The sequence below is a fragment of the Lithobates pipiens genome, unplaced genomic scaffold (genome assembly GCF_037356315.1).
Source record: "Lithobates pipiens isolate NorthernLeopardFrog02 unplaced genomic scaffold, aLitPip1_a1.2 Scaffold_3, whole genome shotgun sequence".
NCBI lineage: Eukaryota > Metazoa > Chordata > Amphibia > Anura > Ranidae > Lithobates > Lithobates pipiens.
The window spans coordinates 130,457,695-130,481,995 of record NW_027507790.1 but is presented as its reverse complement, the minus strand read 5'-3'; the positions used below and the strand labels follow the sequence as shown (position 1 = coordinate 130,481,995).

At 44.0% G+C, this 24,301-nt stretch overlaps 1 protein-coding gene across 1 annotated transcript in view; it reads left to right on the top strand.

Annotated features, from left to right (window-relative positions):
• Positions 1-405: 405 nt before the first annotated feature.
• Positions 406-24,301, top strand: part of WDR36 (WD repeat domain 36) — a 119,842-nt gene continuing 95,946 nt past the window's right edge. The window contains exons 1-5 of the mRNA XM_077462297.1: positions 406-653; positions 7,621-7,648; positions 13,873-13,973; positions 18,192-18,309; positions 18,449-18,581. Of these exons, the coding sequence (XP_077318423.1) occupies positions 498-653; positions 7,621-7,648; positions 13,873-13,973; positions 18,192-18,309; positions 18,449-18,581 (536 nt within the window). The 5' untranslated portion in view covers positions 406-497. The remainder of the gene's footprint in view (positions 654-7,620; positions 7,649-13,872; positions 13,974-18,191; positions 18,310-18,448; positions 18,582-24,301) is intronic.

Sequence of the window (24,301 nt, the reverse complement as noted above, 5' to 3'; positions counted from 1 at the left end):
GATTCAAAACCCAGACTGTCCGGGTGAATCCCAGACATGTGGTAACCATAAACGCAGCCCCAGTGTGAAGGGGGTCTTAAATGGCTGCTTGTATTGCCACAACACACAAGTATTAACATAGCCTAACTTGTACAAGTTCTCTACTTATTGATATTTAACAGTAAACCAAAAGCAGCCGATGTGTGAATGGGTTCTATACATATTTATGGATAGGAATACATCAGATGGTGATTGGGGTGACAGGATTGGCATCTTCAGGAAAGTTGTCTTCAATACAATAAAGGCTGCGCATTCTGGGAACACTGAGCTTATACACTGGCAAATAGAAAATACAAGGGCTCTTGCTGGGAACCAACATGCAGGGACAGAGAGAGGCGGAGGAGTTAGACAACTGCGCGCTCACCCGGAAGCTCTATTGATAGGCTATGTTGTGAAGCCACTAGCTGCTTGCACCCACGTGGTTGTCGCTTTGCTGGCTGGAGCTTCCGTGGGTGAATATGGCAGCGGAGACGAGACGGGGCAGCGTTCTATTTACCGGGTACCGGTCTCTGGGCTTGTACAGTAACCACATCCCCCATGTAGTCAGATACCACAAGAGGCACAAGGAGTTCTACGTGGTTACCGCCGTGGGGAAAAGCTTCCTTACTTACAATGTGAGTACGAGATACACAGAGCAGTGCACCGGTGATCACGTGTCACCCCCAGACTGAGGCTGTAGGGAGCCCAGTGTAAGTCAGTACACCCAGCTATCCTACACAACCTCTCAGGGCTCTGAGCCCTAGAGGAAGGCAACTAAAGTCATGTCCAGCCATACAAACCACAGGCATGGAGTTGATCTGGATGGATGCGGTCTGGTGTGTTTCCCACACATTGGGCAGTCCATTCATTTCATAGACTGCCCTATGGGTGAGAAATGCGTTGTGTGCGTTGGCAGATGCGTGGGGGTGCCATTAACAAATAATGGCACTGCTGTCCATCTGCTAAATGGCATGTTTGTCTTGCGCGTCAGGAAAGCACGTGATTTTCCATGCACTCCAATACACAAAGGTCTGAACATAGCCTAAATAAGGATGAGCTCAGGCGTGTTAGCGCAACCCACGTGCAGAGCCCGCCAGGAAATTGGCGCAGCCCTGCGCTAATCACAGGCAGTGAGACATCGTTCCGATGTGCGGCTGCAGAGATCGGGAAATGTCTCACTGCCTGTGATTAGCGCTGTGCAGTGCCGACTTCCTGGTGGGCTCTGCACGTAGAGTGTGCAAACACGCCTGAGCTCATCCTTAAGCCTAAAGTAGAACTCATTTTCCTTCATTGTTGATAAATTAAAGTGGAACTTAAAGGGTAAGTTCCTGTGTCCTCTTAGCAGGGAAGAAGAGAGAAAATTGAGGAGATTTCTAAGAGTCATGAGGCGGCTGTACCGGGGCTCAGAACAAGGTCGCCACGCTCCAGATCAGCGCGGGGGGGGGGGGGGTCCTGTACAAGATCACCTTACAGATTTTTCTGTAAAGGTGAACTTACACTTTAAGGCCCCTTTCACATGACCGATCCATTCAGGTCCTCCTGTCAGTTTTTTAGGCGGACCTGAACGGATACTTCATAGCCCTTTATGCAGCGTCGGATGTCAGCGGTGACATGTCCGCTGACATCCGATCCAAAAAAGTGTGACGGAGGAAAAACCTACTTTTCCATCCGTCATCGGATCGGGTGACGACAGACTCTGCGGTCCGTTGTCATCCAATCTCCCATAGGGGAGTGCGGCGCTCTAACAGGTCCGTCCCTGCACAGTGTGCAGAGATGGACCTGTCATCTTCCTGCTCAGAGGGGATCGATGGAGCGATCTCCGCTGAGCAAGCGGGTGTCTGCGGGGTGGATCCGTCCCGTGTAAAAGAGCCCTTAAGGAAATGTAAAGCCGGAAGGTTTTTTTATTTTAATACATTAAGATAAAAAGCCTTCTCTGTGCACCTGCACCCCCTAAAACTTACCTGAGCCTTATCTCTGTTCACTAGTATCTCGGCCATCCAAGACCCACCCTCCTGATTGGCTGAGAAACAGCAGCAGCACCATTGGCTCCTGCTGTCAATCAAAGTCAATCAGCAATCGGGGCTCAGCTCAAGTACCCCTATAGCAAGCTGCTTGCTGTGGGGGCCCTTGACAGAAGGGAGGGGCCAGGAGCACAGAAGAGGGACCCGAGTACAGGAGGATCCAGGCTGTCTGTGCAAAACCAACTGCACAGAGGAGGTAAGTATAACATTTTTATTGAAAAAAAAATAGACTTTGAAATCACTTTAAGTCAAAAAAAAAAAAAAAGTCTTGATAGAACACAATGGGCTGGTCCCTTTCTTGAGTATAACTATGTAAAACATTAAAAATAAGTGCCTATTAAGGATGAGCTCCGGCGTGTTCGCACAGCCCACGTGCAGAGCCCACCAGAAAGTCGGCACAGCGCTGTGCTAATCGCAGGTAGTGAGACATTGTCCCAATGCGCGGCTGCAGAGATTGGGAAATGTCTCGCTGCCTGCGATCAACGCAGTGCCAACTTCTTGGCGGGCTCTGTACGTGGGCTGTGCGAACACGCCGAAGCTCATCCTTAGTGCCTATACTGTTTAAAATCCAGTAATGCACTGCTCTGCACATGCTCAATTGCTGTCTATTCTCAGAACTGTGCCTAAAATCGGAGCCACTAGAGGCCGATCAGCTAACAGGCTCCCCGGAGCTTTCATCTTCACCTGGTCTTCCAAGTTTGCAGGCTCCAGCTGTATAAATATCTGGGACTGCGATTATGGCATGGGTATACTGTCCTTTCAGAGCACATTGTGACATCACTGGCTGCATGTTGTGTGAATATCTCCTAAACCGTGCAAGTTTAGGAAATATTTACTGTACCTACGGCTACTGTCACACTGGGACGGGGGTGTTAGTGGTAAAGTGCTGCTAATTTTAGCAATGCTTTTAACCCCTGCTAGCGGCCAAATAAAAGGTTAAAAGTGCTCACAATGCAGGGGCGGTGGAGGAGTGGTGTATACACCGCTCCTGCACTGCCTGAAAAATGCTGCTTGCGGGACTTTTTTTAACATCCTGCAAACACACCCACCCCAGTGTGAAGGCACTCGGGCTCTCACACTGGAGCAGCACGGGAGGTGCTTTACAGGCACTATTTTTAGCCCAAAAGTGCCTCAGTGTGAAAGGGGTCTTAAGGTAAGTCTTATTATAGGCTTACCTGTAGGTACAAGTTAAAAAGTGGACTTTAAACTTGCATAGATAGTGTCTTTTCTTATCTCCCTGATATTTTTCCCTTTCTCCCTCTTCCACTGTTTGTAAACTTCAGCACTGTAAAGCTTCTGTAAGCCGTCCGCTCTATCTGAGCCAATACATAAAATCAAGGCTAGAAATGTACATTGTTTAATTGAAAAACGTGACCTATAGTTTTTAAGACCAAGGAGAGGGGGAGAACTACTTTTATATTACTGGGTTTAGTAACACTTTAAAGTAGAATGTGTGTGTTTTTTTTTTTTTTTTTTTAACCTCAATTGTTATGGGTAACGTTACATTTTAAACCCCTGTTATAACCCATTTGTTTTCCTTTTTTTTTTTTTTTTTTTTACAATTTGTGTCCCATTTGGGAGATTTCCCCTCACTTCCTGTCCAATAGCCACAATAGTAAGGCTGCTTTCACACTGGGGCGGTATTCAGGCGTTACAGCGCTAAAAATAGCGCCTGTGTAACGCCTGAAAAAAACCGGCCCCTTTAACTCCAGTGTGAAAGCCGGAGGGCTTTCACACTGGAGCGATGCGCTGGCAGGACGGTGAAAAAAGTCCTGCTAGCCGCATCTTTGCAGCGGTGAAGGAGCGGTGTATTCACCGCGGCTACCCATTGAAATCAATGGGACACCGCGGCAATACCGCCGGCAAAGCGCCGCTGCAGCGGCGCTTTGCGGGCGGGTTTAACCCCTTTTCGGCCACTAGCGGGGGTTAAAACCACCCCGCTAGCGCCCGCACACCGCCGCTAAAACGACGGTAAAGCGCCGCTAAAAATAGCGGCGCTTTACCGCCGACGCTGCTCTCGCCCCAGTGTGAAAGCAGCCTAAGTGTGTGACAATCCCTGGTTGTCACCAAAAACTAGTGTCCTCCCCATTGGAACATTTCCCTCTATACCTGTTCTGGTGACAATCTGAAATGTGGGTTTTTTTTTATTCCTGATAACAAAAGTAAACGGGACAAACAGAAATGGTGACTCTCCATAACAGGGCACTGACAAAACTAAAAAAAAATAAAAAATGTTTTGCCTTTAGGTGTACTTAAATCTTTTTGCTGCCGGACCATTTTTGGTCATTTTCCATACTCTTTTAAATCTGCTTTCTTGGCTTAAAATTTACTTAGCCGATTTCCATGTTTACTCTCACTTTAGGTTTTTGGGCCAAGCTGGCCCAAATGAACTATTTCCTACACTAACAGGTGGGTGCACAGTGTATAGCCTCAGCCACATACAGTGTACAGCCTTGAGACAAGCGTTTTTCATCTTTTACCCATAACAAAAAAAGGTTGAGCTGTGCTGAGCCATTAATAGGCAGCTTTGTATTCTATGAATGACTATTAGGCTTCCGCTGATTGGAAGATTTGGAGATCATATCATCATCCCCACACCTCTCCAGGCCTGTTGATGTCATGAACTCTACCTATCAGAGGAATATTTGCATTCATTCATATAATTGCAAAGCTGTGTAGGATTGGCTGAGCACCGCTCAGGCTGACTCTGTTTTGTTCCGAGTGTGAGACAGGAAGGACTGGTCCTACTCCCGAAACACGGTGCTGTATATAGAGGCTACATACAGTGTATACAGCAGACACACACACCTGTTAGTGTAGCAAAAGGTTTATTTGGGCCAACCTAGCCCAAACGAACTAGTTTAAGTGACCGTAAAGCTGGAGATCAGCTTTAAATCTGAACTCTAGGGACAAAGTTTTTCATATCGTTTGATTTAATATTCTTCCGTTACCCATGCAGAGTGCCTTATTCATTTTTTCTTTCCTCTGATAAGAATGTCAAATCACTTGTAGGCTTCTTTTACATAGGTGTACCAGTCCATACATCCATGCAAAGGGCCGCTCGTGATGCACAGGTGTTCAATGCAGGCAGCCTGTTGCAATAATTAACATGCAGGCGACAGTACACATCCATGCGAGACCGATACATGGATCAGACTTTAATCTGTCTGCATTCTGACCAGGGCTGCAGTCTAGCATGGAAGTACAGTCGGGGATGAGCTTGGAGATGTGGGTAAAGGCAGCCACCCACTTGGGTGTATGGTACCGTTTGCCCATGTGGATGAGGCCATAAACTTCCCCTGGAAGCACAGCTGGCCTCACAACAACCTCGGGACTGTGGTCATGTCCCCATTCCCATTCCCATGTGCGCTCTTTCCCATGCAAAAACCCAGACTAATGATGCAGCATGATCACAGTTTGGTGTTTTTGAATGGCACTGCAGCACCATCATAGTCTTAATGGGGGGAAAAAAAACACCAATGTGCTGGGGATGTCTCTGGTACAGCCAGAGGTTAAACAGGCTTATGGCTGCCATAGGTTAAAGTTGAACTAACATTTTAGTTTTAGGTAGAGTGGAGAGGGATTAGCACACCTGCCAGTTTTTATTGCTGTCTGTGCCCCCGTTAAGGAGATTTACCCTCTCTATTTGTCCTGTTTACCTTTATCATTATCATTAAAAGTAAAAGAAAATGCAAAATTTTTGAGTTGTCCCCAGAAAAGTAGTAGATGGGAAATCTTCCAATTAGGTCACTAGCTCTGGTGACCTGGGGGTACCCTAGGCATTCCCTTAATTTGTAGGGGTTTCCTCCTGTTTCCTGTTTGGCTATGGGACAGTAAGTGAAGAGAAATTTTTGCAATGGAATGGTGGGAAAAAAAGCTGGCAGAGGTTATAACCCTCCCTCTATCCAAAATGAGGGGGGGGGGGGGGGTTTACCTATAGTTCTATTACTTTTAAATATGCTTATGGTACCCCTCTCCCCATTTTATGGTTTCCAGGCTCCTCCTGGGATCTTAAAAACTATTGCCAGGATCGCAAGCATGAGGAAATCGGGAAACGTCTGTTCCCTGGTCTGCTCTGCTGACTGAACACAGAAGTGTAAAGATTTCAGCATTTCTTGGTTAGGAGCTGTCAAATACTGGCTGAAAGTCCAAGTAAACACGTGATCGAGTACCGCTCTATGCTCAGTTAGCTGGAATAGAGTGCATGGAAGTCTCTTGGGGTTCTAAAAAAACAAAACGCACTTATGTTTCCATAAACGGTACCAACCACGTACCCAATGCTATAACATAGGGAGCTTGTGATGGCAATAAAGTAAAATGTAAAAATACAATAAAAAATTAAAGCCCTTAGTAGCAGCATGCGCACACATTTTGAACACAATGCATGCCGCATGTTGGTAGACAATAGTTGTGCAATGCATATTGGGTATTGTCACGCAGTTTGGAGTGAGCAGAATAATTATAGGTCCCTCATTTACAGTCCACTCTAAACTGAGCTGTGCAGACATTGAAAGTGTTTCCTTTTGATGGCTTTGGGTACAGTTATTCTACATAGTTTTTAGCTGCACAGTTTTCTGGCCTCACACATATAGTATTTATTTATTTTGTGGGGAAAAAAAAGTTGCGGATTAAATTGTCTGTTTACGAAGATACGTTTTAGTTTTTTTTTTTTCCTAAAAATATAGGTTTGATAAACAATTTTACAAATATGCAAAATAAAAAATGTAAATCTTTTTTTTATTTTACAAATCTTCTGCTTTCAGAAAATATATAATGTTCTGAGGGTTTTTAAAATAACTCCTAAGCACAGATCCATTCTTGTATAACTACAGTATAATTCAGAAGACAATGCTTTGGGGCAAAACAAAATAAATAAATAATCACTTCTTGCTTATATATGTTGGGTTAGAACCCAGGTATGCCCAACCATTCTTCCTTCTCAGCATTCTGTAACTAAACAGGTCTGAATCAGGAATTCAAGATAAGGAAACACAGAAAAGCTTGTTGATACAAGACCATCACATCTATATGAGCTTGTTGGACATCCCATTCCAACATATTGGACATTAATGACCCCCCCCACTTTAAGCTTTTGCAATTTGTGAGAATTGTTTCAAACAAAAGAGCATCTATGAAGTCCAAATACTGACCTGGTTTGTAATTGGCAATCTAGATCGTCTCAAAGGTGTTAGAGCTGAAGTCAGAGCTGCTCAACTTCTTCTACACCATCCTCCTAAAACCACGACTTTATGGATTTTACTTGCACAGGGATACTATAATGCTGGAACAGAAAATTGTCTTCCCCAAACTGTTGCTGCAAGATTCTAAGAGCACAATTGTCTAAAAATGTCTTTGTATGCTGTAGCATTAACAATACTCTTACCTGGAAACAGTATGAAGAGGTGTCCAGGTATTTGTCACCACATAGTGTTGTTAATAGCTCTGCAGGTAAAAGTTATTTTTTTTTTATAACTTTTTAAAACAGTTTTTCTTTAGAAAGTATGTCTAGTTGTAATTCTGTAAATGTTTTTTGATAAGAGAAAACAACTGTTCCTTATGGTGCTTATCATTGTTTTCTTAGGTGAACAGACTTGGTCAAGTTGCAATCAGTAAGTATAATTTTTGAAATTACTCCATCTGTCATTTAGGTTTAAGTTCCCCTCTTTCTGTTTTTCCTGCCACCAATGTATGGCATATGTTGGTGACACCGGGAAGGTGTGTGTGTGTGTGTGTGTGTGTGTGTGTGTATATTATTCTATATCTCTCTATCTATAGATGCATATGTATATACTCCTTTTTTTTTTTTTTTTTTTTTTTTTATTCCGCAACCTCAGGTAGCCTTCTCCTCTGCAGCCTGTTACATAAGGTAGTTTTCTATACAGTTCACTTCCTCCACCAGCTTCTATGTGCTAGCTCCAGCATCCAGGGCATGTGCCACACATCTGACTGATCGGTGCCCAGATGTCGCAACTGTTGGCATTAATGGGGATTCCAGAGGTTCCCCACCTGTTGCCTGTCAGATCTGTGTAGTACGGAGCCAAGTGAAGCTCTCTGACTGGGGAAGATGGGTTCCTGCACCTATTCCCTGAGAAAAAAAAAAATATACAGTACAGACCAAAAGTTTAGACAAGCCTTCTCATTCAAAGAGTTTTCTTTATTTTCATGACTATGAAAATTGTAGATTCACACTGAAGGCATCGAAACTATGAATTAACACACGTCCAATTATATACTGAACAAAAAAGTGTGAAACAACTGAAAATATGTCTTATATTCTAGGTTCTTCAAAGTAGTCACCTTTTGCTTTGATTACTGCTCCGCACACTCTTGGCATTCTGTTGATGAGCTTCAAGAGGTAGTCACCTGAAATGGCTTTCCAACAGTCTTGAAGGAGTTCCCAGAGATGCTTGGCACTCGTTGGCCCTTTTGCCTTCACTCTGCTGTCCAGCACACCCCAAACCATCTCGATTGGGTTCAGGTCCGGTGACTGTGGAGGCCAGGTCCTCTGGCGCAGCACCCCATCACTCTCCTTCTTGGTCAAATAGCCCTTACACAGCCTGGAGGTGTGTTTGGGCTCATTGTCCTATTTGAAAAATAAATGATGGTCCAACTAAACGCAAACCGGATGGAATAGCATGCCGCTGCAAGATGCTGTGGTAGCCATGCTGGTTCAGTATGCCTTCAATTTTGAAAAAATCCCCAACAGTGTCACCAGCAAAGCACCCCCACACCATCACACCTCCTCCATGCTTCACGGTGGGAACCAGGCATGTAGAGTCCCTCCGTTCACCTCTTCTGCGTCGCACAAAGACACGGTGGTTGGAACCAAAGATCTCAAACTTGTACTCATCAGACCAAAGCACAGATTTCCACTGGTCTAATGTCCATTCCTTGTGTATTTTAGCCCAAACAAGTCTCTTCTGCTTGTTGCCTGTCCTCAGCAGTGGTTTCCTAGCAGCTATTTTACTATGAAGGCCTGAATCACACAGTTTCCTCTTAACAGTTGTTCTAGAGATGTGTCTGCTGCTAGAACTCTGTGTGGCATTGACCTGTTCTCTAATCTGAGCTGCTGTTAACCTGCGATTTCTGAGGCTGGTGACTCAGATGAATTTATCGTCCGCAGCAGAGGTGACTCTTGGTCTTCCTTTCCTGGGGCGGTCCTCGTGTCAGCCAGTTTCTTTGTAGTGCTTGATGGCTTTTGCCACTGCACTTGGGGACACTTTCAAAGTTTTCCCAATTGTTCGGACTGACTGACCTTCATTTCTTAAAGTAATGATGGCCACTCATTTTTCTTTACTTAGACTTTGTATTATGGCAAGAAAAAAGCAGCTTAACAGTCTATTCAGTAGGACTATCAGCTGTGTACTGTATCCACCTCCTGCACAACACAACTGATGATCCCAACCCCATTTATAAGGCTTGAAATCCCACTTATTAAACCTGACAGGGCATACCTGTGAAGTGAAAACCATTTCGGGTGACTACCTCTTGAAGCTCATCAACAGAATGCCAAGAGTGTGCAGAGCAGTAATCAAAGCAAAGGGTGGCTACTTTGAAGAACTTAGAATATAAGACAAATTTTCAGTTGTTTCACACTTTTTTGTTCAGTATATAATTGGACATGTGTTAATTCATAGTTTTGATGCCTTCAGTGTGAATCTACAATTTTCATAGTCATGAAAATAAAGAAAACTCTTTGAATGAGAAGGTGTGTCCAAACTTTTGGTCTGTACTGTGTATATGTGTATATATATAATATATATATATATACCATTTCTGCAATTTTGTTGATTCTCTGAAACCATTTTTTGATTAAGGGAGCATGTGTCTTGCCAAATAAGACTGGGATACATAACTTGGCTGCGTTTTATCACGTGCATGGCTAGAGATCTATTTTAAGCGCATCCGGATAATGTGGTGTAAGAAGTTTGGCGGTTGTTAAAATCCAAAGCTAGGGTGGAAACCCTTGATGTTACGTCATGGACTTATCTCCAGAACTGTCGACTGATGGGGCATGCCCACTAGATGTGTATAAGAGAACCTGGCTCAGAGTTGCATCTCCAACATAAGTTGAACACTGATGGAGCAATATTGTGAATAGTGGATTTTATAACAATTTTCTTTAGTTGATACATTTGCCGATTTCTTTAAGGATGTTTTCATAAATTCGTACCCAGTGTTCTTCCGTGATATCTAGAGAGAATTATTTTTCCACAGAATTGACAGCATTTTTTTTGTTGTGTATGGGATGTTTAGCAAAGTGTAATTAGTAGATGGTTGAGATAAGATGTCTTTGTGGGGTATTTTCAGAGCGTAACATTTCTATGGGGTAGAGGTGCACAATTAATCGTGAAAAGATCACGATCTCGATTCACCCCCCCACGCGATCTAAAGTCTGGATGGCCCGCGATTTTCGTTTTAGCGCTGCCGGTTCCACGTAACCAGCGTGGAACGCAAATGGCGGATATCGGAACTGACGTCAGTCATCGGAGCTCGTGATGGGGCAATATAAACTACCTGAAGACTGACTGCCATAAGGCCCTATAAGAGGTGGTGTACTGAGGACTATAACTCCCAGCATGACTGATTTTGGCTTATGGGGGACTATAACCCCCCCAGCATGATTCTGGTTTATGGGGGACTACAACCCTTAGCATGCCCCTATGTGTGGGGGACATATAACACTGAGGACTGCAACTCCCCACCATGACTTATTCTCTAAGGGGGACTACAATTCCCGGCAGGGACCTGTGTATAGTAATGAGGAGTCCTCACTACTATACACAGGTCCCTGCTGGGAATTGTAGTCCCCCATAGAGAATGTCATGCTGGGGAGTTGCAGTCCTCAGTGCTATATGTCCCCCCCTCCCCACATAGGGGCATGCTAAGGGTTGTAGTCCCCCATAAACCAGAATCACGCTGGGGGGTTGTAGTCCCCCCATAAGCCAAAATCAGTCATTCTGGAGGACTGCAGCTCCCAGCACAATCATTTTGTGGGGGGACTACAACCCTTAGTCGGGCCCTCTAGCGCTTAGTGTATAGTCCTGAGCAGTGTAACTCCCATCATGGCTAATTCTGTTATGGAAAGGCTACAACTATCAGCATGGCCCTGTAGTGGGCCTTATTTTTTCTTATTTATTCTCAGTTTTTGAGAATCGTGATCTTCATTCTAAGCAAAAGAATCGCGATTCTCATTTTTCCCAGAATCGTGCAGCTCTACTATGGGGGTAAGTTGTTGCGTCCAATGTGGTTTGCAGCTTGGACCTTGGCTGAAGTGTTGTATTTGAATGTATATCCACAAAGGGAATTTACCATCTATCATTTGGGAACCGAGGTCTTCTCTATTCCTGAAAGTGTTTGTTTGGCTAGGATGTGTTTATGAGGCCATGAATTAGAGAGAAATTGTCAGAACATACCTGATGGAAATTAAGGATTGAGATGGAGTTGAGGGGGTCAAGGGACCTGGTGTGGATGATGGGGAGAGTTTGTTACTTTGAAAGCAGCGTAAAGTGAGGCCTATGACATGATCGTCAGTAGTGGTAGGAATATGATTGGGGTGTAACTAGGGCTGAAACAACTAATCGATTAATCGACAACTAATTGATTATGAAATTAATCGATTACTATTTTCATAATCGATCGGCCAGTAACATAATGGGGTTAAAAAAAAAAACTAAAATGAGCCCTTTATAGTACAAAAAAGAGCAAATTGCTACTGTAAATTTTACTTTCACAGTTCTACAGTAAAAAAATGAACCCCTTACAGTAGTGATTATCTGTTTTTTTTTGTTTTTTTTGTACTATAAAAGGGCTAATTTTTGTTTTTTTTAACCCCATTATGTTACTAAACGTCTTGGTTCACATCTATGTGTTTATTGGTGCTTTTTGCAGAAATTAACTACAGTTCATTTACATGGTTTCCTATGGGACACGTTCACATCTGAAAGGGTCGGGGACTTTTAACGCAAAACGGTGCTTTATTGGTTCAATATACTTCAATGGAAAAGCTGCAGAAACGCATGTAATGCGTTTTTGCAGCAATTTGTATTTTTTTTTGGGCATATTAAAAAACTCAAATTGCAGTAAAATCACGTGTGCAAAAATCAAAACGCACAGCAAAAAGCACTGCAGAAACGGATCAAAAGCAAACTGCATAGGTGTGTACCAAGCCTTATGCTGGCCGCGCAGATCAATTTTCAGATGAGACTATTCAGGCAAAAAATCTTTGTACATTCGCTGAATGAAAGAATTTTGTTTGAAATTTTCACTTGTTTTTAACATTTTGCTTTTAAAATGAATGTAATTTCTGAACGAAAACCACATACACTGTCTGAAAATTCCTTTGACCGGGAAGTTTTCTATTTCCAAATTTTCCCATCACTGTGGTTGAAAATGAACATCAATTTGACCCACTTTTTTTTTTTTTTTTTTTTTTTAAGGTTATTAACAGATTAATCTAAACAATACTCGGCCAACTAATCGATTATGAAAATAATCGTTAGTTGCAGCCCTAGGTGTAACCAAGGTGCTGACTTTGTGGATACATGCGTGTTCCAATCCACTATCCTTGTAAGAAGGCAGGTTCTACAGTAGATGAATAGGTCAGGGAGGCCTTTACCCCCTTTTGGATTTGGGGAGTGTGAGGTGTTCGTATTTGATGCATGGGCGTTTATTGTGCCATAGAAATTTTGTGCATATATCTTTGTATGTAGGGGGTAAGTTGAATGGTAATAGTTTGCATGATGTATAGTGTGTATAGTAATCTTTGGAGAATGTTAGTTTTCAGGAAAGCACCTCTTCCAAACCAAGAGAAGGAGGGGACATCCCACTTTTGTAAATCCTGTTTTTATGGATGGTGCAAAATTTAGTGCATATAGGTCGGAAAGGAAGGCTGGGAGTTGGATACCCAAGTATGTAATTGGATTGGATTTCCAGATAAATGGGAGATTGTTTTGACATTGGGTTACTGTGTCTTTGGGTAAGGAGATGTTCAGAGCGTAGGATTTACCAAAATTTATTTTGAGGTTGGAGATCTTTTTGAAAGTGAGCGCAGTCCCTTAGCAGATTTGGGAGGGTAATGTGAGGATGCAATAAAAATATCATCATCTGCAAAGGCTGCAATTTTAAATGCACATCGTAAAGCCGAAAGTCCTCTATTTTTGTTATCTCTGAGGCGGTTATGGATAGAGAAGGCATTCGACAGGTAGCCATTGTCTCTTACTTTTGCAGTAGGGTTTGTGTACAGTGCCAGGGTTGGGTGGAGCATGTTGTCCTTCAGGGCAATGGCCCTAGGAGTTTCTTCTATGTAGTCCCAGGCTACTCCTGTCGAATGCCTTCTCCACATCCAATGAAAGAAAGAAGCCGCTTTTTTTGTAGGAGCTTAGCCAGGAGTGGAGATTGATGGCTTTGATGGTGTTGTTCCTGGCTTCTCGGCCAGGGATGAAGCGCACTTGGTCTGTGGACACTAGTGACGGGTTAGTGGAAGAAGGCGGTTGCATATTTTTTTCTCAAAGAGTTTGGTGTCTACATTGAGAAGGGGGACAGTAGTTAGAGACTAGTGTGTGGTCTTTGGGCAGAACGGTTATGTGGGCTTCTAGGAGACAGTGTGGGGGAAGCGTTGTGAATGTGAGAGAGTTAAATGTGGAAAGGTAGGGAGCGACAAGAGTATCTGTAAAAAGTTTAATAGTATGCGGCTGTGAAGACACTGCAGATTTTATTATTATTATTTTGAAAGGTAATAGACTACTGTAAAGCTCTGTGATGTAACAGCTCCATATCAAACACTTCATGCCAATTTTGGAATTTAATTTACCTTTTCTTTTGGCTATTTTAGGCAATGCTCTTCCAGAAGATATTAACTGTCTGGCTGCAGATCGTATGCTGGTATTTGTTGCTCATGGGAACCTTCTTAAGGCATTTGCAAAGAACAAAGAGGTATGCAATTAATTTCCAAATCTAAGTAAAAGTAAAAAAAAAAAAAAAGTCTCAAATCTTTACCCTGTTCAAGAGCAGAATCTTTGGCAGAATCTTCACATCCAGCACGTTTCTAGGTGTGTTTTGATGTTTGGCCTCCCGCTGCACTGTGATTTCATCCTCTGGCCCCTACATCAGTACTGTGCCAGAAGGGTGTCTGTTGTAAAGCTTTTGCCATAGATCTTGGACAGTTGGGGACATGTAAGAATTAAGTCATGTAATGCTTGAGTTCCAAAGTAAACCAGGTTTTTTTTACTTTAACCACTTGCCGACCGCCGCACGACGATGTACGTCGACAGAATGGCACGGGCAGGCATAAGGGCTTACATGTACGTCCTTGCCTGCCCGCCGGTCGGGGGCCCATTCGGGCCCCAGCCCGGTGCCTGCGGCGGTCGGTATTCGTTCGGGAGCGATCCCGGGCGAGGGGACGGCCATTCATTCATGGCCACCCCCTCGCGATCGCTCCCGACGAATGAAAATGTCCCGTGACATAATTTCCTCTCCTGTAATGTAAACACAGGAGAGGAAGTGATGTAATCTCTCCTCCGTGTCGGTATTTTTCGTTCCGGCACCGAGGAGAGAGCATCGGTGAGTTGCACAAGCACTACACTACACAGTAGAACATGCCAGGCACACTCACACCCCCCCTTTACCCCCCGATCACCCCCCAATTACCCCTGCCCCCCCAGTCACAGTGACACCAATTGCTTTTTTTTTTGCATTGGTGTCATTTGTGACTGTAATAACTGTTAGGGCAGTTAGGGTTAGCCCCCTTTAGTTCTAAGGTACCCCCCTAACCCCCCCAATAAAGGTTTAACCCCGTGATCACCCCCCAGTGTCACTAAGGCTGGGTTCACATTGCAGCGGTTTATGAGAACGGATGTGATTCGCACCGCACTGCAGTGCAAATCACATCCGATCTCTGTGCGATTCGAGTTCAGCCATACAGATAGTATGGCTGAATTCGTGTCGCACCCGCCGCAAACTCGCACGGGACCCTTTTTTTGGTCCGCAGCAGAATCGGATCGCATGGGTGTTCACACCATGTGATCCGAGTTTGCAGATCGCACTGCGATATGCGAACTGATCTGGGGGTGTCATTAACATTTCACTGACACTCCCAGCAGTTCGCATAGGGCAGTGTGAACTGCCGCCGGGAGGCATGTGATGCGGGAACCCGCCGCGGATTCGTGGCGTTCCCGCATCGCTCCAGTGTGAACCCAGCCTAATAAGCGATCGTTTTTCTGATCACTGTATTAGTGTCACAGGTGACGCTAGTTAGGCAGGTAGGTATTTAGGTTCGCCGCAGCTTTTTATAGCGCCAGGGACCCCCATATACTACCGCATAAAGCCCCCTGATTGCCCCCTAGTTAACCCTTTCACCAGTGATCACCATATAACTGTTACAGGTGACGCTGGTTGGTTAGTTATTTTTTTTATAGTTTCAAGGCACCCGCCATTTATTACCTAGTCTCACTAGTGTACCCCTAAATTTAGGGGTGTCTACTTTCCAAAATGGGGTCATTTGGGGGGGGGTTTGTGCCATCTTGGCATTTTATGGCCTTCAAAACTGTAACGCCCTTAGAAAGCCTGAAGGTGGTGCTTGGTTTTCGGGGCCCCGTACGCGGCTAGGCTCCCAAAAAGTCCCACATATGTGGTATCCCCGTACTCAGGAGAAGCAGCAGAATTTATTTTGGGGTGTCATTTCACATATGCCCATGGCATGCGTGAGCAATATATCATTTAGTGACAACTTTGTGAAAAAAAAAAAAAAAAAGTTTGTAATTTTCCCGCAACTTGTGGCAAAATATAAAATATTCCATGGACTCAACATGCCTCTCAGCAAATAGCTTGGGGTGTCTACTTTCTAAAATGGGGTCATTTGTGGGGGTTTTGTGCCATCTTGGCATTTTATGGCCTTCAAAACTGTAATAGGTAGTGAGGAGTGAAGTCAAATATTTACGCCCTTAGAAAACCTGAAGGCGGTTCTTGGTTTTCAGGGCCCCGTACGTGGCTAGGCTCCCAAAAAGTCCCACATATGTGGTATCCCCGTACTCAGGAGAAGCAGCAGAATTTATTTTGGGGTGTCATTTCACATATGCCCATAGCATGTGTGAGCAATATATCATTTAGTGACAACTTTGTGTAAAAAAAAAAAAAAAATTATTTTTTGTCATTATTCAATCGCTTGAGGCAAAAAATAAAATATTCAATGGGCTCAACATACCGCTTATCAATTTCCTTAGGGTGTCTACTTTCCAAAATGGGGTCATTTGGGGGGGTTTTGTACTGCCCTGCCATTTTAGCACCTCAAGAAATGAGATAGGCAGTCGTAAACTAAAAGCTGCGTAAATTCCAGAAAACGTACCTTAGTTTGTAGATGTGACAACTTTTGCGCAAACCAATAAATATACAGTTATTGACTTTTTTTTTTACCAAAGACATGTGGCTGAATACATTTTGGCCTAAATGTATGACTAAAATTGAGTTTATTGGATTTTTCTAATAACAAAAAGTAGAAAATATCATTTTTTTTTCAAAATTTGCGGTCTTTTTACGTTTATATCGCAAAAAATAAAAATCGCAGAGGCAATCAAATACCATCAAAAGAAAGCTCTGTTTGTGGGAAGAAAAGGACGCAAATTTTGTTTGGGTACAACATTGCATGACCGCGCAATTACCAGTTAAAGCAGCGCAGTGCCAAATTGTAAAAAGACCTCTGGTCATTTACCAGCAAAATGGTCCGGTCTGAAGGTGGTTAAAACTGAAGTCGAGGTAAAAACTTTATTGGGTCAACTAGCTACCAATATTGTTTTCTAATGATGGGTGTACCACTGATGTCTACTGCTTATTCCTTAAAAAAGGGTATTTACAGGCAGCCTCTGACAGTGATGTCACAGCTGACATTCTGATTTTAAAATTGGTTAGGACTGATCTTGGCGATCACAACAGTTTGTTTGCTGTGCAGCTCCTGTATTTAGAAAATGTTTTCTGTTCTTCAAAAATAAATTCAAGTCATTCTGTGATTGAACAGGGGGCATATAAACTTTACGATTTCCCCTTTGTTCAAGCTCCAAACTTTTTTTTTTTTTTTCTTTTCTTTTCTGGCAGAATTTTAAGAATATGATCAGCTTGTTTGGTATCTAATTTATTTGCTAACTGATGTACTTTCCTTTATGTTTGCGTTATGCTGACTTGTTAAAGTAGAACTATAGATTACTTTTTTTGTATTTTGGATAGAGTAAGGGAGGGTTTTAAAGCGGGAGTCCGCCGGGACTCCGCGTTTTTATTTTTTTTTTATTTTTTATTTATTTATTTTTTTTTTTTTAAAGCCAGCAGCTACAAATACTGCAGCTGCTGACTTTTAAATAGTGACACTTACCTGTCCAGCGCGCCCGCGATGTTGGCACCCGAAGCCGATCGCTCGCTCGTGCCGCCGCCATCTTGGGTATGGGAATCAGGAAATGGAGCCTTTCGGCTTCATTTCCCGGTTCCCTACTGCGCATGCGCAATCCGGACGGTCCCCGCTGCCTCTGGGAGCTGTGTGTTTCCCAGCAGGCAGCGGGGCACTTGCTGAAGGGGGCGGGCGCTTGCGGAAAGGGGCGTAACGTACGCCCCTTTCCGCAGAGAGCTAGCCCGGAAGTGGGTGCAGTTACCTGGATTATCCAGGTAACTGCACCCCCCTCCCCCCTGAAAGGTGCCGATTGTGGCGCCGGAGGGGGGGGGATTCCGATGAGCGGAGGCCCATTTTAGGGTGGACCTCCGCTTTAAGTTATAACCCCTGTTGGCTTCTTGCCATCTGTGCCCTGTTGTGGAGATATCGCTTCACTTCCTGTCTTATAGCCAAAACAGGAAGTGAGAGGAAAGCCCTAAAAATTAAGGGAATTCTTTTGGGACCCCCAGGTCACTGGAATTAGTATGTCCATTGGAAAGGTTCCCCTCTTACTTTTCTGGGGGCAGCCCGACATTTGGGGATTTTCTTTTACTTTCAATGCTAATGGTAAACAGGACACACAGAGAAGGTGAATCTCCTTAATGGGGACACGGACAGTAATAAAACCTGACACCGCTTCTAATCAATCTCGACTCTATCCAAAACTAAAGAAAATGTTTTGCCTTTTAGTTATACTTTAAGTATAGTAGATATTCTTGTGTCAATATTTTTTTTTCCTTTTCCAGGTAGTTCACACATATAGCGGACATGAGGCAGAAATTCATCTAGTGCTCCCATTTGGCGACCATGTAATATCTGTGGACACTGATAATAACATGATCATTTGGGATGTTGCGTCAGAAGGTAAGATTGTAGGTTATTGCTAAATATGTATGTTTTATACAAAATGCACCAGTGTAGTGCCTTAGCCAGATATCTTCATATTTTTAAGTCTATTGCGTGTTTTACTTATTTAATTTTTTTTGCTTTATATAACCTTCAGAGGAATACTTACAGATGAATTTTGATAGAAGCTATTTCACTATCTCTGCTATAATGCACCCAAGTACCTACTTGAATAAAATTATTTTGGGGAGCCAGCAGGGAACTCTTCAGCTCTGGAATGTCAAATCCAAGTAAGTAAAGAATTGTATTTGGTAGTTTAACATTTTTTGGGTAGATTTACTACAACTGGAGCACCTGTGCATGGTATCCAGTCAATTTCTAACTTCAGCTTGTTCAATTAAGCTTTGACCATTTAAAACCTGGAAGCTGGTTGGTTTCTATGCATAGCTGCACCAGATTTTGTACGCTCCAGTTTTATTAAATTCCCAGTGTGTTAGGCTTTTGTTGATGTGTGCAGATGTCCATGCTACTGTTGAAAAAATGTATTGTACACACATTTTTAAGCTCAAGTATACCACACTCCACATTTGTTTATATATATATTGTACAGTGGGTATAGAAAAGGATTCCCTCCCTCTTTAAAATAATCCAGTTTTATTGCTTTGCAGCCTGAAATTAAGACAGACACCGTTTTTGTTTTATCCAGCGGTAGTTGCTCAGTGCAATGTATAACTCCGAGTGAAAACACCAACCTGTCGGAAAACAATAAAAAATAATCAAAATCAGAGTCACGGGGTTGGAAAGATCACCCCTCCTAAAAATGACCTGTAAACTCAATCGGGTATGGCTAATCACCAACTTAATGGCACACAAAGTCATTTGACTTTCAACTGTGATCAGCTGCGGTCATTTTGATTAGCTCAGTATTAAAAGAGCTTTCCTGGAGCATTTCAGTTTCTGGTAGTGCAACTGAAGCAAACAATCAACTATGGGTGGCAAGGCACTTGTGCCTGTCCACAACTTTATCCCAGAGATCCAAGGGACAAGTCAGGAGATGGATACAAAAAAAAATATCAAAGGCTTTATCAATTCTTAGAAGCACAGTGAAGTCTATTATTAAGAAGTGGTACAACACATACCCTTCCTGGATCTGGGTAACGCTCCAAACTGGATGAAAGAGCCAGGAGTAAAGTGGTCAGAGAGGCTACCAAGAGGCCTACAGCAACTCTAAAGCAGTTGCAGGAATTTATGACAAAGAGTGGTCATTGCGTGCATGTGACAACAATATCAGAAATTACTCAAATGTGGCTTGTACGGGAGGGTTGCAGGATAAAGGCCACATGCAGTCAGTGTCAACACCAAATGATATATCTGGTGGAAATTCAATAAAGCTCACCATCCAAATACCACCAGTAAAGCATGGAGGTGGTAATATCATGTTATGGCTGGGTTTCTCTGCAGCAGGGACTAGAGCACTTGTCAGGATTGAATAAGAAAATGGATGGGGCAAAATACCATCACGTTCTTGACGAAAATCAACTGTCCTCTGCCAAAAAGTTGTCAATGGAAAGAAGATTGAAAAAGAAAAGAGTTTGGGACTTTAAATGAGGCCTCTGAAGTAGGAATCAGAGGTACCTCCATCCCGGCTTTTGCGCAGCAAAAAGAGAAAAAGGGTTTAGGACTTTGAGTGAAGCAGGCAGCTGGAGAGCAAGGAGGCACTAAAGGTTATCAAAATTAATTTTATTCCATAAATACAACATACAATAAATACATTGCTGGAACAGAGATACACTGAGACGCGCAAGCCATCTAAAGTTGAGTTGCATAATTTATAATATGCGATATAAATACGTAAACATAAAGTTTTACCTCCCAACATGACAATGACCCAAAGTACACTGCAAAAATTACCACACAGTGGCTAAAGAAGAAAAAAGGTGAATGTCTTGCATGGCCTAGTCAGAGCCCAGACTTAAACCCCATTGAAAATCTGTGGAATGACTTGAAGGCTGCAGTCCACAAACAGTCACCATCAAATTGAACTGAACTTAAGCAGTTCTGCAAAGAAGAATGGGCAAATATTGCAAAGTCTGGATGTGCAAAATTAGCAGAGTCATATCCCAACAGACTAAAAGTTGTAAATAAAGCAAGACGTGGTTCAAACACAAACACAAGGGGTTGATCCTTTTTACAACTCTACTTTTTTTTTCTGACATGTTCGTGTTATATCTTTCACTTGGATGTTATATGTTGTACTGAGTAAATACCGTTGGACAAAACAAAAAAGTGTATGCCTTCATTTTAGGCTGCAAATCAACAAAATGTTAAATATTTTAAAGGGGGGTCATTCTTTTCTATACTTTCTGTGTGTAATCTACAGTATCTGACAAAAGTGAGTACACTCCTCACATTTTTGTAAATATTTTTCATGGCAAAACACTGAAGAGATTACATTTTGCTACGATGTAAAGTAGTGAGTCTACAGCTTGTATAACAGTGCCAATATTCTGTCCCCTCAAAATAACTCCGCTAATCGGAACCCTCCCCCCCTCCGGTGTCACAATTGGCACCTTACAGGGGGGAGGGGGGTGGAGATACCTGTCAAAGACAGGTATTTACACCCACTTCCGGGCATAGACTCCCGTGGGAGTCTATGTCATATCCTGTCCTGCCGCGCAGTCTGCTGGGACACACACGGGTCCCAGTGACAGCGCGGAGAATTTCTATTGCGCTGCGTGACTCGCGCATGTGCAGTAGGGAACCGGGAAGTGAAGCCGATTTGCTTCACTTCCTGATTCCCTCACCTAGAATGGTGACGGCAGCAGCCGAGAGCCGAGCGATCGATCGGCCTCGGCTGCCGGCATCGCTGGAACCCAAGACAGGTGAGTGTCCATTTATTAAAAGTCAGCAGCTGTAGTATTTATAGCTGCTGGCTTTTAATATTTTTTTTTTTTTAGGTGGAATCCCTCTTTAATGTCTAAACCGCTGGCAACAAAAGTGAGCACACCCCTAAGTGAAAATGTCCAAATTGGGCCCAATTAGCCATTTTCCCTCCCCGATGTCATGTGACTCCTTAATGTTGCAAGGTCTCAGGTGTGAAAGGGGAGCAGGTTTGTTAAATTTGGTGTTATCGCTCTCACTCTCTCATACGGTTAACTGGAAGTTCAACATGGCACCTCATGGCATAGAACTTTCTGAGGATCTAAAAAAAATGATTTGCCAAGACACTGAAACTGAACTGCATCACGGTGGGCAAGACCATACAGCAGTTTAACAGATCTGGTTCCACTCAGAACAGGCCTCACCATGGTTGACCAAAGAAGTTGAATGCACGTGTTTAGTGTCAATTCCAGAGGTTGTCTTTGGAAAATAGATGTATGAGTGCTGCCAGCATTGCTGCAGAGGTTGATGGGGTGGGGGGTCAGCCTGTCGGTGCTCAGACCATACGCCGCACGCTGCGTCAAATTGGTCCGAATGGTTGTCATCCCAGAAGGAAACCTCTTCTAAAGATGATGCACAAGAGAGCCCGCAAACAGCTTGCTGAAGACAAGCAGACTAAGGATTACTGGAAACATGTCCTGTGGTCTGAGACCAAGATAAACTTATTTGGTTCAGATGGCGTCACACGTGTGAGACGGCAACCAGATGAGGAGCACAAAGACCAGTGTTTCTTTTTTTTTTTTTTTCGTAAAATCTTTTTTTATTGCATTTTTTGTGACATACAAAATCGTCCACGCAGGGGCCAAACATTTCCCACACAGGGGTAATCTTCCAAATGTGGCAACAGGCCACAGAAGGCACATTACATAACACATATCCTGCCTCTGATGCAGCAACCGACCACAACAGGGCAAATCAACACAAACATAACCTTATCTATCTATACCCCACTGTGGGGAGAGGATATTGTAGGATAATTCGTACTAAGTATTAAAATGACCGGATAAGGTGTCATAAGAGCAGGTGGGTCAGCCTATAACCGTACTACATCTATAACGATGAACTATGGGTCATTCACCACATCCGTTGCCGTAGTGTTATCATCCAACCAGCAGTTCCACACCTTCTCAAATTTCTGTGGGCAACCCCTGCTCAAGTAGGTGGCCCTATAGAGGGGTAAGCTAGCGTTCACCAGGTTTTTCCAGAATTTGATAGAGGGGGGAGACGATTGTTTCCAGGTCATGGTGATGGCCTTACGTGCATAGTAGAGTAACAGGGATATGAGTGTTTTCCTAGCCCTGAGGATCAACATTTGTTCCACCAGCCCCAGCAGACAATATTTAGGATCGTAAGGAATATTCACCTCAGTGGCCTTAACTATCACCAGGAGAACTTCTTTCCAAAAGCATACAATCGCTGGGCAAGCCCAGAAAATGTGAATGAAGTCTCCCGGCTGATAGGAGCAGCGCCAACACTCCGGGGAGTGCATCGGCGACATCTTGTGGAGTCTGTGGGGCGTGTAGTGGACTCTGTGTACAATTTTGTATTGGACCAATTTGTCCCTGGCTGAAACCAAAGGGGAGAACGGAAAATCCCAAACCTCCCTCCAGTCATCGTCATCCAGCTCCGGTATGTCCACCACCCATTTCCTGCGGAGGGAGGACAGCTCGGGGACAGCAGCAACCAGCAGGGACCCGTAAATCTGAGACATGGTTTTCTCCAGGTCTTTTACCCCGAAGGATGGATTCAAGCTCAGAGTATTCCAGTACGACCGGTTGTCCCAAAAATTGACAGCGATAAGCATGTGCGATTTGAAGATAACGGAAGTGGGCCCATGCAGGCACATTAAATTTATCACACAGGATATGAAAGGGAGTGAGTTCCCCATTGGTAACGACATGCTCGAGCGTCAGTATTCTACACTTGGCCCAGGCCTGAGGGTCCGGGATGGTATTAAACTGCGGAAGGCTAGGATTCAGCCACAGGGGGGTGTGAGGAGACCAGGAGTTCGGCAGGGATGCCTTCAGTGCCTCTCCCACCCTCCATGCCCTTAAAGTGGTGCGCATAGAAGGGGTGAGGCAGTGAGGTGTGTTTGGCCCCCTGAAAACCAACCCCCCTAAGGCCTCCAGAGACCCCACTATAGCTGCCTCCAGGACCGTTGCAGCATTGGTCAAGTCCGGCTGCAGCCACCAGTGAACGGTTACAAGCTGGGTGGCTAGGAAATATTTGTGACAGTCAGGAAGAGCTAACCCTCCACTACCCACAGGCCTGGTGAGCGTGGTGTATTTGAATCTAGGGGATTTGGGCCCCCAGATGAAGGAGAGAAAAAGTTGTTTCAGAGAGTTAAAGAAAGCTTTAGTCAGCCATTGTGGGGAGTTCCTACATATGTATGTAAGTTTGGGAAGGACCTTCATTTTAAGAAGGTTTATGCGGCCAATAAGAGAGAGGGGAAGATTGCCCCACGCCTTTAATTTGGACTTGATTTCTATCAGAACAGGTTCAAGATTGAGCCGGACAAAGTCCTTGTTCTCTCTTGAAATGACAATACCCAAATAGGTAAACCTATCCACCCATTGAAGCGTGGTGGAGGATGGTGAGGTCCTGGCCCCCTCATCCACCAGAAAGAGCTGAGATTTATGCCAATTCACCTTCAACCCGGTGAAGGCAGAGAAAGCATCCATGATTCCAAGTGCGCCCCGCAGAGAGTCACCAGGATCATTTAAAAAAAGCAGAAGATCATCCGCATAGAGGGCCACTCTCTCCTCCAGCCAGCCCACCCGAAGACCACGGACCTCGGCCGAACTCCGAAGAGCCTCAGCAATAGGTTCCATGGCTAGGGCGAACAAGGCCGGGGAGAGAGGACACCCCTGCCTGGTGCCCCGCTGCAGGGGGAACGAGGGCGACAGGGAGCCATTCAGTTTAATGCATGCCATAGGACCGGTGTATAATGTACGTATCCAGGCAATAAACCGCAGTGGAAAACCCATTCTTCTAAGGACCTCCCACAGATACACCCACTCCACTGTATCAAATGCTTTCTCCATATCAAGGGTGGCAATGGTCCTAGTAC